Genomic DNA, 14,469 nt, shown 5'->3' on the forward strand with positions numbered 1-14,469 from the left:
ATGTTTCCATGCCTCTGGTTCTATTTTATTCATCAGTTTATTTTGTTCATTATATTTCTTGTTTGTTTATTTTGATTTTTAGATTTAATTGTTGATAGATATGTATTTATTGCTATTTTATTATTCATATTTTTCTTCCTCCTCCCCTTCCCCCATTCTCCCTCCCTTTCCCCCTCCCCCTCTCTCTTTCTCTTCCTCTCCCTCTCCCTCATCTCTCCCTCTCCCTTTCCTTCTTTTTAAAGAATACCTTCAGTATTTCATGTAATACTGGTTTGGTAGTGATGGACGCTTTTAGCTTTTTCTTGTCTGTGAAGCTCTTTATCTGACCTTCAATTCTAAATGATGGCTTTGCTGGGTAAAGTAATCTTGGTTGTAGGTCCTTGCTATTCATCACTTTGAGTATTTCTTGCCACTCCCTTGGCCTGCAAAGTTTCTGTTGAGAAATCAACTGACAGTTGTATGAGTGCTCCCTTGCAGAAAACGGCTTTTCTCTTGCTGCTTTTAAGATTCTCTCTTTGTATTTAACCCTTGGCATTTAAACTATGATGTGTCTTGGTGTGGTCCTCTTTGGGTTCCTCTTGTTTGGGACTCTATGCGCTTCCTGGACTTATAAGTCTATTTCTTTCAGCAGAGAGGGGACATTTTCTGTCATTATTTCTTCAAATAGGTTTTGAATATCTTGCTCTCTCTCTCTTCTCCTTCTGGCACCCCCATAATATGAACATTGGTATTTATAGATGTATTTAATATTTTGGTTCTTTTAAAAATATTTTTATTTACAACCAAAGTTTATACTTTAGATTACAATGAAATACTTTTTAAATGTCAGTGTAATGTGTTTGCTGCTTCCTTTTAAAATAAGTCAATAAAAATATTATCCAAGTACCCCAAAATATCTGATTTTTAAAAAATAAATCTTGTAAAATGTATGTATTTAAGCATCAAATTTTTAATTGAATTGTGATGTCATTAATAAATTAAGAAAAACCTGTGCCTCCTTTTCTTTGAAAGAAAAACAATAAGCCAATAATTAGATTTTGTTGTCCCACAGTCAGCCAGTGCTCCCTAATTCCTCAGATAAAATTTGCCTGGAATGTAAAAATAGTACCTTTGCTATAGCAATGGAATTTGGAATAGTGTCAACCCATGATAGGTTTACACCCACCACTTTTCAAAGACAGTGTGATCTCTTCAGGTAAAGAACGATGGGAAAGACCACAGGGCCCCACACTGCCTGGGCACTGGGCACTGGGCACTGGGCACTGGGCACTGGGCACTGCCTCTCAGTTGCTCATTAAAGAAAATATACTCGTTTTTCTAGAGGCACACAAATGGTTTCTTTGTGTGGTTTCACTGTTCCAGTTCATGTATCAAGTCCTCTGCAGCCTCTCTTTCTAGTAGGAAGCTCCTTATACAGAGAATCCCAATTGGCAAGTTAATTTCTATGGCCAGTGCCCCTGATCAGACACTTCAATAGAGCAACTGAAAATTTTCTAAAGTAAAATATTGATATATTTGACTAAAAAACAAAACTAGGCTTTCATCAAAAGCAACTGAAAAAATTTTAATGTTATTTTAAAAAGTTGTTGGAAAAAATAAAAATTTTAAAGTAAATAAATAAAATAGTAAATATTTTTTAAAGTTCATGAAATGCTAGAAATGTTGAGCAGTTTGCTGTTGTTCTTTATGCCCATTTAGATGAAAAGTGTTTCGTTCAGGAGACTGTGGTTTGAACAAAGAATTGTGATTATTTTGTACGTTTCCTTCCTCACCAATAGTGTACTTCTTATTTATTACAGGATTTCTTCAAGCAAGAATTAACTTTCATTAACAAACTCATTGAAACTGTTCAAAATAAACCAGTTTTCTCTTATTATTCCAAAAGAAGACGCCAGAGTCACACATTTAAGATGTTGGAGTAGTGTTGCATTACAGGTATCCACGCCCCTCACCCCACAGGCAGGAGGCCACTTGGTGCTAGGTGCATCTCCTATTTCAGAGGCCTCACACTCCTGCTGAGTGGGTTCTTCTAACAAGACAGGGACTTGCTTTTACTCGATAGCAGAGATATGATCCATTTTGAATAATTTACATTGGGTGGCTATTCTAGTTCAAGCTAGAGAATGAATGTTCAGTAATAAACGTGATCATAATTGTCTTTAAGAAGCATACTGCTGTGAACTCAGCCATAAACCCCACTCTGCAGCATACTAATAAACGACAGTAGGATAAAATACTGGAAACAGAAAATGTTTAAATAAGTCTCATTATTAAATCAGATTCTCCCAGAGCTTAAGCAAGTCATTTAACTTATTGTCATTTTCCTTATTAGAATATCAGTTCTTCCTGCAGTAACTCCTTTTGGAACATCATTGAAAAAGTTGTGATAAAAAATAGAAACAAATAGCAAAACATGCTATGCATGTAGTTCTTAAAAATAGGAGATGGTGATCAGTATGTTTCCTCATAGTCTTGAAAATTTGGCTGTTATTCCGATAAAATGTAACACATCTTTTCAGTAGTGAGTTGAGAATCCTCCATCAGAACTGAGAAAACTAAGTCTAGTGTTATGAAGAAAAAGAACAAAATATTCCCCTAATCAAAACTAAGTTGGTTAGTTTGATGATTCAGGACAGGAGTTAAAAACAAGCAGAGCTACAAATCCCTGAGCAAGGGTTTCAAATGGTAGAGAGGGTGTGTCTGTAATTCTTTTTAAAAAAATATTTATTGTTGAAAGTATTACATATGTCCCCCTTCCTCCCCCCCCCCATTGTAATTCTTATTCTAAGAGTAAGAACAGAAGGATAGGATTAAAGAAAGCACATGGGATCTGCCTCATAGATACACTTGAGATGTCTCCACTCAAGGCATGCCAAAATAAGGGGATGAGGAAATTAAGAGGAGGAAAGGTACTATGAATCCGTCCTTAAACTCAGATGAGAATCAGACCCACCCTTCCTCCCTTCCTTCTTTCCTTCCTTCCTTCCTTCCTTCCTTCCTTCCTTCCTTCCTTCCTTCCTTCCTTCCTTCCTTCCCTTTGATTAGCTTAAGAGCATTTAAAGATCCATTTCTTTCATTTCTTCCTTTTGAGGGTAGACATGCCGAACCAATTTAACATTCTCACAAAATATTTAATTATGTTTACTGTTCTCCTCTGGACCTTCAGCAGTCTTTCCATAAACTTTACAATGTAGGGACTTAACTACATCTAAGAATTTAAAAAGTGAGCTCCTTATTGACCAGGAAGTCATGGTTCCGTTCCTGGTCAAGGCACATGCCTGGGTTGTGGGCTCGATCCCCAGTAGGGGGCGTGCAGGAGGCAGCCGATCAATGATTCTCATCACTGATGTTTCAATCTCTCTCTCTCCCTCTCCTTTCCTCTCTGAAATCAATAAAAAATATATTTTTCAAAAAGAAGTGAGCTCTTGGCAGCACTTGATGGTGAAGAACAGCCAATCTGAGATGCTCTTAAGGAGGTTTTGCTCCTCTGGTCCTTTCATGAGGAAGCAAGCTGTTACCAAAATAAGTCTTCCAAAGAAAGAGGTAGCCCTGGCGTTTCCATCTCTGGCCAGGCTTTAGGTTTATGATCTAAATACAAAATAAATTATATTTGTCAAAACATTGTTTGATCGATAGTCTGGCTTGAAAAAAAATATAGTTTTTAGCATACCAGGAAAATATAGTGCCTGGCATAGCAAGCTGGCCTTTTAATGAAATATTTGTGGGTATGTTGACCCATTAGAGGAAAAAAACAAAGAAACAATAAAAATTATATCCTTGATAATAAATAGCATTATCAGAACGACTGGCCCAGGAATTATGAAAGGGTAAGGAAGCAGTGTATAACTCATTTCATAATTGAAATGGGCATTTCTCCTTCATGATCTGTGGTTTTGTTTATGTGATTATGTGAGAGGCACGTGATACACCTCACATAGTGGTGAGTCCTAACAAGTGATGCAGCATCTCTAACTCCTCCCTGAAGTTTTCCACTGGGTTCTCCTGACTTTGACAGCTTCAGCATCCTCAGGGGAGTTGAAAAAAAAAAGATAAAAGCACATAGAATACTATGTCTTTTCTCTTCTTTTATGTAAGGCTATCTTCATGCAAAACAGTTCCCCAGGCATATTCTTCTCATATACAAAGAGGCCAGGGGGTTTTAAGTCACTCCATATCTGGATACTTTCTGCCACCTGGGATGACTTCGAGGTCTCAAGCACATCTTTGTATAGATCTGCTGGAGAAGTTGTAGGGGGAAAGCTTTCTGCAGTTCACTGTGAGCTGTCATAGGCTCTGGTGGCTGTACCCTAAGTAGGGTGAGTACAGGGGTTCACCTTAAATAGTAATCAGAACTCTCTTCTCTAGGAAGACTTAGCCCCCCAAGAACCTGATTATCATGAAGTCCTGACACGGACTTAAAAGGCTTCATTTGAGGAGCTGGCCCACATTCTAGGAAAACTGCACTGGAAACTGCACATGACACCATAAGGATAGATATCACGGGAAGCTTTTTATCCTTGACTTAATAATAGAATGATGCCAATCAGCAATTAATATCATTGCCATTTGGCTGGTGACCAGTTCACAGAGATAGTGCTTAATCTTTTTCTTGGGCATAGCTATCCAATAGTTGGAAAAATGGAAAACTTTTCCAAGAGAGTAAATGGAGGTTTATTAAATTTCTAATTAAAATGTTCCACTAAATTTATTTTTAGGATTACTTTTTTTTGGGAAGCCAATAACCTAAATCCTAATAGATCTTGGAACATCCTATATAATAAAAGCATAATATGCTAAGTGTCTGGTCATCCGTTCAATCAAAGCATAATATGCTAATGATATGCTAAGGCCGCTCAACTGCTCACTATGTTGTGCACTGACCACCAGGGGGCAACAGTCGACTGGTTGACCAGTTGCTATGATGTGCATTGACCACCAGGAGGCAGACGCTCCAACTGGTAGGTTAGCTCGCTGCTGGGGTTCAGCCCATCAGAACTGAGTGAGATGGGCCAGACACGCCCTGGAGCCCTTCCGCAGTCCCTCCCCAGCTGGCCAACCTCCTGCGTCCCTCCCCGGCCCTGATCGTGCACCCATGGGGTCCCTCGGCCTAGCCTGCATCCTCTCGCAATCCAGGACCCCTTGGGGGATGTTGGAGAGCCAGTTTTAGCCTGATCATGCAGGCCAGGCCAAGGGACCCCACTGGTGCATGAATTTGTGCACCGGGCCTCTAGTATTTAACTAAAACAGTTGCATTTCAGACTTCACAACACAGTAAATTCATTTTTTGTCTTTTAGCAGAATCTGACTCCCCATATAAATTTTATATGCACTTTTATAATGGCTTTGGTGATAATTTTATACACTTTAATTGTTTTTGCAACTTTATAAAAATTAAAATAACATATACTTCTTATAGCAAAAAATGAAAATATACTTAACCAAAAAAGAAAATAAAAATTACTCACAATTTTATTATCCAGAAATACCGCTGTTAACAATTTTGTTGTGTATCCCACCATTCTTTTTCTTCGTATTTATACATCACCCTTAAACATTTTTGTTTACTTTTTAAATAAAATATAGATCATCCCATACCAATGCATTTCTAACTTCTTTTTATTTGATAAGCATATTATGACCATTTTCTCGTATTATTAGACATTCTAGAACAGAGGTCCTCAAACTTTTTAAACAGGGGGCCAGTTCACTGTCCCTCAGACATTCCACACATGCGCACTGCGGGCCCGGGACGAGTTGGCTGCTAAGCAGGACAGGCAGCGGCGGCAAAAACACCCGGCGGGCCGGATAAATGTTTTCGGTGGGCTACATGTGGCCCGTGGGCTGTAGTTTGAGGACCCCTGTTCTAGAACATACTTTTATTGCCTACAAAGGATTCCATTTTGTTATTTTAGTGTAGCAGTTTGGTTTCTTCTACTGTTTCCTCCATCTCCTTTACATTTATATGGTACTCGAGGCCCGATGCACGAAATTCATGCAAGGGGCTCGGCCCTCGCAGCCCCAGCTTCGTCCGGAAGGTCATTCCGCAGTTCGGCCGTCCAGTCTAATTAGCATATTATGCTTTTATTATTATAGATAGATCCTATGCTTTTGTTCAACTTAGCCTTTGGAAATTTTTATTTTTAACACAGGCTGTTCAAGATATCGGGGCCAGAGCAATTTGAACAAAGGGAAACTTGCTCAAAGTGTTGGTTCATATTCAGGGATGAATCACATCATTGAGGTTATTGGTTAACTACCCTAATTTATCTGAATGATCCTGGATCACCTTATGTTAGAACTGGAGGGAATTAGTGAATATTGCAGAAGAACCATCTTTTAGACATGCCACTAATAGGAAGTAATAGAAATATTCCTGCCTACTAGGAGCACATAATATTAAGAGAAGATGATTGCATATAACTTTCTGGCTGTGAGTCCTCTTTATTTCTATAGCTTGAGTCATTTTGAGACTTTGAACAGTACCGTGAAGTAGTAAGCACCGACATATTAAAAATAAAAGTCAGCATAAAACACAAATTCACCTGCCAGAGACATTGTAAGTTACTTCATAGTCTGTTGAGGTATTATTGGAGATAGGGTGTGCAATTAAGGAAACTTTATTTAGCAGGGGTCAAGAACAAACTTGTCATAAGGTGGAATTTGGGGAAGGTTTAAATCAGAGGGTGTTGGAGAACCAAAAGTCAGCACACTTGTTCAGTGAACTGATGAGGCATCTTCTGGCAAGTTCAAAAAGTGTTGGGATTGGTCATCAGAGAGGACAGGTAGCCACACAACTAGGTCCTCAAGGGGACAGCAGTACCTAAAGGAAAGCAGAAGGAAGGAGAAAAGAATGTAAACAGGGAAGAAATAAAGTAGTGGCCAAAAGGGGCAGTGAGGATGGGCTGGAAATGATCCAAGCAAGCTGAGCGGCTGTCTACAGACGCAGGCGAGGGGAGTTGCCAAGACGTGTTCTTTCCCGTTGTCTACGGGAGAGACCATCTCTAGATCCTGGTTATTTTAAAATGTGCTGATTTATTTAAAAATGTCTTTAAGTGCCTTGTGCTCAGGTAGTTGAAATATCAAATTTGCTAGAACAGGGCTTTCTGGAGTTGCTTGCAGTCATAGTAAGTGTGTCCTCACAGACTGGGCTTCCCTCCCAATGATGGGTTTGTAGCTACCTCAAATAACATAATGTGGGATTAGATAAATGAAGTAAATGTGTAAACCCAGATGTCTAATGGCTGATTTTCCTCTGGGCTTCTTTTCTCGCTGGTGGTGGCCGCTTCCTATTCTCTTCCAGAGTCCTAGCGGAAGGTGCTATCTTTTGTCTTTGACAGAATGTTCATCCAGGTGTGCCTGTATTTTTACTGCACATTTCTGTGGCGCTGCCTGAAATTTGTCATGAGGAAGCTGACCGGAAGATGTGAACTGCAACGGATCTGTTACAATACCAAGCCTGGAGCTTCTAGAACCATGAAGATCGGTAAGCGTGAGACAGAGAAGTAAGCAGAATGTAGGCTTGGTGTGACTGAGGATGGTATAGCTCAGAACAGTAATTTTAAACCACTTGTAAAGGATAATTTTTAATCACTTTTAAAATTATCTCTTTTATAGAAACATCATTGAGAGGCTCAAAAAGTAAGGTAAGTAAAATTGTTTCTATATTTTTCAGCAACTTTTCACTTGGAAGCTCAGATCCATCATCAAAAAGTAAAAATCCGAAGAAACAAAATATACCATTAACTATAAAAACTAATGAAAACTGAGAAGAGAGAATTGCCCTTACTTTTAACATGAAAGTAGCCACTGTATGTGAATTTTTAGGCAGATGTAAGGTGCACTTTTTACTTCACTGTCAAATTCATCCTTTTTTATACCTCTTCCAAAAATCATAAAATAAAAATCACTTGAAAATAGGAGCAGCATTAACTCTCTGGTGTTAATATCCAAATCATTTAACTTTATGCTCAAGATTTTCCAAGAAAATCAAAGTCACTATTCTAGTTTTTATAGCACATAGTTAAGTATCCACATAAGAGAGAAAATTGGTTGTTTTTTTCCTCAAGATTCTTGAATATTATTATTTAACTAGAGGCCTGGTGCATGAAAATTCATGCACTGGAGGGGGCGTCCCTCAACCTGGCCTGCTCACAGTCTGGGAGCCCTCAGGGGCGAGAGGCGATCTGGCCATCAGGAGAAGGTGACCCCCCATCACACCTCTGCTGCTGCCACTGCCGGCAGCGCAAGCCTCAGCCGGCCCTGGTTACCTGAGCCTCAGGCGGCCCTGGGCAGCTGGGCAGCCACCATTCAAGGTTTGCCTGTGCCTCGGGTGTCAGTTGGGCAGCCGCCATCTGAGGCTTGCCTGTGCCTTGGGCCGGCCCTGGGCGGCTGGGGGACTGAGGGTGGGTCTGGCTGCACTGTGCGCCTACCACCGCCCACCCACAACCCCGGCTGGGCTGAAAGGACTGTGGGACTCTGGCAGGGCTGAGGGGACTGGGTGCCGCCATCTTGTGGCTATGGGCACCACCATCTTTGTGATGGTGTGATGGTCAATTTGTATATTCCATCTTTATTAGATAGGACTAGAAGCCTGGTGCACGAATTTGTGCATGGGTGGGGTCCCTCGGCCTGGCCGGCTGTTGGGGCCGATCAGGGCCACAGGAGTTTGGCCGGTGATGGGGGGAGAGGCTGAGGGAGGTTGGCCAGTTACAGGAGGTTGCTGTGGGAGCGCACTGACCACCAGGGGGCAGCTCCTGCATTGAGCGTCTGCCCCCTGGTGGTCAGTGCACATCATAGTGACCGGTTGTTCAGTCGTTCAGTTGTTCGGTTGCTTAGGCTTTTATATATATAGATTTTGGTATCCTTAAGACTATATCCCCTTTGTGCTTCTCTCAATTGTAGACATAGTGCCCAGTAACAATAGAAACCAGGTTTGTTGAGAGAGAAAATGAAAATATAATATTTTAATAAGTAATTTAAAACAGTTGAAAATGGTAAAAAAAAAAAAAAAAAGAGAAAAGAAAATACAAAAACACAACTTACTATTTCTGTTTTATGTTATTACCTTAATCAGGAAAAGTATACTACCCCCATCGTGAAAATGTCAAATTCACTAGAATTCAAGTACTAAATCAATTTTTTCTTTAAGTTTAGTTTAGGTTAGTGTCTTCATGGAGAAGCTGTAAACAAATACTTGAAGCCCCTAAATAAATCCTGCTTAAGCCACTGGTGTTCATGACAAGGGAAATGATTGAAACATGTTTTCTAGCTGTTGCAGACTTCAGTGAGTGTTCACCTTGATGCTATTGAAAAAACTATCGAAGACATCATGGAACTGAAAAAAATCAACCCTGATATAAATCCACAGTAAGAATTATGCTTATTATTTTATAAATATAGAACACAAGTCATGGCTTCATATTTATTATTTCTATAGCATGCATGCTTGCTTTCTCTGTCTATCTACTTACTAGTACCTATCTATCTCTTCACCTCCCCAACTCCAAATCATTTCTAATGTTTTGGATTTCAGATAAAGAATAAAGAAAAAGGTGCCATTTCCATATTTGTAAATAGCAGCAACCTTGTACTTTGTTGTGATTTATGCTTATGCTTTGAGATGCAATGAATGTAAGAAATATGATGGATGCCTCTGGTATCAGCTGAAATAAAGGGGGCTCATTCATCAAGTCACTCCATGCAATGCCCGTGTTTTACGGTGCAGTCCAAGTTTAAATTGTAAATGTGCCTGAGCCCATTCTGCTCCGTCAGTTCATGACAGGCTGAAAATCCAGAGACAGTCCCTACCTGCTTATCAAAAGGACAGGCATGAATACCTTGATTTTAGCCCAGTGAGTCCTGTAGAAGACTTCTGACCTTACAGTTTAAAACCAAGGGGGGGGGGCATGTGTGGGAGGAAGAGATAGTTTTTGAAAGAAGACGTTCGAACTTTGTAATTTATTCATGTCATCTTGGAAGTATTAAAATGCATTCGGCAATGTACATGACATTTAAAATTAGCTTTACATATTCCACTGGGAACAGAAATTTTTCAGTGGAAAAAAAATGAGCTAAGGATATTGGGTAGAATAAATTCTGCGTGCAGATATATTTAGAGACAGTTTAGGCAGGTAACAATCAAGCTGTCTTTTAGATATGCATGAGAACTTCAGATGTTGTCCCTGAGAAAGGCATTTCATTGCCAGCAGCAGGGAGCTGTAGTCAAGGGAATTTCAGAGTGCACTTTGCATATGTCTGTCTCTTGGAGGGATTCTAAGTACCAGCTAATTGGGGCTCATCACAAAACTCCCATTTCCACGTGGGCTCCGTACCATTCTTCTGCAGACACCAGCTAATTAGCTGCCTTTTTCTTATTCAGCCATTAAAGGTGGTTTAATTATGCAGTAAATGTCTTTTTGAAACCTTTTGACATATATTTTATATCTCTGGGAAGGTGATAATAAGACAATTTATTTTAAATTAAGTTGAACAAAAAAATGTAAGACTACCATTAGGCATGAGGGATATATTAGACCTATAATCACATTTAGAGGTCGGAGTAGATTTAATAGCAAATCTTTTCTGTCTCTTCTATGAAAGATATATGTTTCACTCAGAAGCATTTCCTTGCCGTCTGTTCATTTGATTTCCTTTAGAAAAAAAACACCGTATACATAGGAGATTGTGTTTTTACACCTCAATATGGATTTTGCTACTTTTTTTCCCCCCATAGATAGACATTGACAAAATGTGATTTTTAAAATTTAAATAATTTTCTGGAAAAAAATCAAGAAATAGAGAGGGCTAGGGGAAATATTTTATAATTTATCAAGTCATTACTACTATTAACCTCCCTTTGGTTTTTGTTTTGTTTTGTTTTGTTTTTGTTAATCCTCACTTTTTCCATTGATTTTTAGAAAGAGTGGAGGGGAGGGAGGGAGGAAGAGAGAGAAAGAGAGAAATATTGATGTGAGAGAAACACATTGATTGGTTGCCTCCTGCATAGTGCATGACTGGGACCAAGGATCAAACCTCCAACTCAGGTACCTGCAGGAATCGAACCCATGACCTTTCAGCGCACAGGCCCATACTCTAACCATTTAGGCACACAGGCCAGGGCAACCTCACTTTCTTTTAATTATTTGTTTTAATTACATTTTTTCAAGTGCTGCTTAAGCTGCTGATAAGAATCACTACAGTAAAAATTGAATTGGCTTCTCTGGTGGCCTCTTCTTTAATTTCTCCCACTCTCTTCTTTCCCTCACAATTAACTCTTTCAGTCCTGTGCTTGTTTCCTGGGTGCCCAGTGCCACTGTTCACTTTTCCTATATTAAGATATCTGATTTGGTTTTTTGGTCCTGTGGTAACAAGGGTCATTTAATTGAATATTCAGTTTTATTTAAGTTTAGCATTCTGGGTTATCTTACATTGTCCTCTACATTTGGAGTAAGTATATAATTTTAAAACATAATTATCTATTGCCCCCAACTTTAGTCTTAACTTTCTATACATCTTATTCCCTTCCCCCCAAAAAAGGTAATGATAACACTGTCATCATGATTATAATGACCACCACGAGAACAAAAATGTTCAAATTTAGTGAGTGAATTCGGAGTAGGAGTATACCGAAGAGTAACTCTTGGGTTAAATCATAAGAAGTTGCCAACGTTCAACTATTTTAACCCAAAAGCTAAATGACTGTAAAGAATTTAACAGGAATAAGTCAACGTGAAATACCACTTTTAGATTTAAAATGCCATCAAATGAATGTAGGAGGATAATTTATGTGACAGTAGTTTATATGAAAAAAGAATCTTTGTGATTAGTTAGCCATCTGTTTAATAAGCTTGCAGTGTTTTGTGACTGCTTAAAGAGACCCTATTTTACCTCCTAGGTCAGTGGTCGGCAAACTGCAGCTCACGAGCCACATGCAGCTCTTTGGCCCCTTGAGTGTGGCTCTTCCTAAGCCTTAGGAGTACCCTAATTAAGTTCATAACAATGTACCTACCCATATAGTTTAAGTTTAAAAAATTTGGCTCTCAAAAGAAATTTCAATCATTGTACTGTTGATATTTGGCTCTGTTGACTAATGAGTTTGCCGACCACTGTCCTAGGTTGTAGAAGAGAAAAGCAGCATTCAGATCACAGGAAGTAATGATTGTGTATCACACTTGCCAGACTGTTTTCTGTTCCGGTGATATGTTGTCATGGGCTGTTAAACAGTGTACATTCAGAGAAGACTGAGCAAGATAGTAACACCTAAAACCATGTCACATGAGAAGGAATTAAAGGAACAGGGAATTTTTTTAAATACTGCAGGTGTGACTAGAAGAAAGAATCACCATCTCAAAATAAATAGGCACGGTGGGGGAAAGGTGGAAATACATTTGCTCAGAGAACAGAGTTTGAACCACTTGGTAACCAGGAAAACAGATTTTGTTTCAGCCTAAAGAAAAGTGTTTTGGCAACTAGAGAAGTCAGGATGAAATGGCAAATCTTGTAAAATAGTGAGTTCTTACTCTTGGCATTGCCTATCTGTTAAGAATGCTCCCAAGCAGAGGTGTTTTGAATTTTTTTTTTTACTCCTAAGCCGCTGAGGGCTATTTCTCCCTCTGGGTCTCTACACACACACACACACACACACACACACACACACACACACACCCTTCTGAAGTGTTCTGATATACCCACCTAGTGGGGATTAAATGATCCCTAGGAACCCATTACCACCTATATTTTCTGCATCTCACTTGCAAATCACCTGCATCAAGAACTCCCTAGTCGGTTTGGCTCAGTGGACAGAGTGTCAGGCAGACTGAAGGGTTGTGGATTTGATTCCGGTCAAGGGTACCTACCTCGGTTGTAGGCTCGATCCGCAGTAGAGGCAAGAACAGGAGACAACCAATCAATGTGTCTCTCTCAGATTGATGTTTCTCTCTCTGTCTCTCTGCCTCCCTTCCACTCTCTCTAAAAATCAATGGGAAAATATTCTTGGGTGAGGATTAAGAATAAAAATCCCTTGTTTCGTAAGCCGCATTGTTGCAACATAGCTTAAGAAAAGGCCAGAATGCAAGGTAAGTTTTAGCCAAGTTCTACAACTGTCCATGCAGATGCAGTAAGAAACTGTGCTTCTATTAGACAGATGCTATTTGGGCAATTCCCTAGATATTAGAGAAATAGGACAAGTCCTGCTGTGATTACATCAAGTGAACAAATGCCAACGTATGTTATGCTTTTCTTCATGTGTGTTTCTTCCTTTTTGAACACCACAGGCTGGGAATCTCTCTCCAGGCTTGCCTCCTGCAGATCGTTGGCTACAGAAACCTTATTGCAGATGTGGAAAAGCTGCGCAGAGAACCCTATGATTCTGATAACCCCCAACACGAGGAAATGCTTCTGAAGGTCAGTCCTCGAACACATTGCCAGCCCTCACTTAGGCCAGCTAATGTGTGCTAAGCGCCTGCTGTGTGATAGGCACTTTATCCTAAAAAGCATCTATATTCAGGAGTGAATTTAGAAAACATTTCAGATGAGTAGTTCTAAAGGTTGATTTAAAATTTTTTATCTTGATTTCTTAACTTAAAATCCAGTGCTTTGGAGTAGTATCTTATTGTGTTCCATAGTACACCATCAGATCATGTGAGAGTCTTAGGGTTTTGCTCTGACAGCCAGAAGTAATATTTATAATTGCATATTAGTCTCCCAGCAATTTTAACACACCAGATATAAACCTTCACCTCCTCTTCTAATAGTCTCCACGTTACATGAATAAATAATCATCATGAAGGCCTTGGGTAATTTCCCACGAGGGCTATTGCTGAAGCAGAAACCAACCTCATCTTCTTTGATGTCTACTAAAAGTCATAAATGGAAATCCCAGGACACTCTTTGATGATTGCTATTTCTCCTGTTGGCTTCCAACACAGTCAAACAATCTAAACTTGAGCTCAATGTGAAAGCCCACAGAAAACACCTCTGATGCTTTCTCAGATTACAGGAGAAAATTGGCTTTACACCTAAATTCTCACATGAATTTTCCAATGAAAAATTTACCTCCAACATCCGAACCAGCAAGAAGAGTAGCTTTACCAACCAGTTCAGTACCCAGGTCTTGTTCATTTTTGAGCCCCTATATCCAGAGCAGTGCCTAAAATTCAAAAGGGCAGTAACAAAATTGGAAAGAAATATTTGTTTAGCTGCCCTGACTTTATTTTATTTAAAAATGTCAATAAAAGATGTAATTTTAAAAGTGTATCTTATTGTGGTTTTGTGTGAAAGGAGTAAGTACTTAAACAGATGACTCATTGGTCTCTACTAATTAGTGCCAGATCTGATGTGAATCATTAAGCATTAAAGAAGCCACATTCTTAGCAATAGTTTTTCTCCTTTCCTTTCGCTTCTGTTTAATTTTAGCTAAGCCACTGACTGAGCTTCATCTCCTTTTATTGCCTTATTTTTTCCATTTCTGAT

General features: G+C 39.4%; 1 protein-coding gene across 2 annotated transcripts in view; it reads left to right on the top strand.

Moving 5' to 3' along the window:
• ELMOD1 (ELMO domain containing 1) overlaps nt 1-14,469 on the top strand; it is a 43,833-nt gene that overhangs the window by 7,115 nt on the left and 22,249 nt on the right. Inside the window, exons 2-6 of one of the 2 annotated variants that reach the window (XM_023744838.1) lie at nt 1,800-1,935; nt 7,301-7,483; nt 7,615-7,643; nt 9,269-9,366; nt 13,272-13,401. In XM_023744838.1, the coding sequence (XP_023600606.1) occupies nt 7,339-7,483; nt 7,615-7,643; nt 9,269-9,366; nt 13,272-13,401 (402 nt within the window). In that variant the 5' untranslated portion in view covers nt 1,800-1,935; nt 7,301-7,338. The remainder of the gene's footprint in view (nt 1-1,799; nt 1,936-7,300; nt 7,484-7,614; nt 7,644-9,268; nt 9,367-13,271; nt 13,402-14,469) is intronic. The other variant, XM_023744837.1, reaches the window with a different exon arrangement.

The sequence above is a fragment of the Myotis lucifugus genome, unplaced genomic scaffold (genome assembly GCF_000147115.1).
Source record: "Myotis lucifugus unplaced genomic scaffold, Myoluc2.0 scaffold_491, whole genome shotgun sequence".
In the NCBI taxonomy this organism is placed as follows: domain Eukaryota; kingdom Metazoa; phylum Chordata; class Mammalia; order Chiroptera; family Vespertilionidae; genus Myotis; species Myotis lucifugus.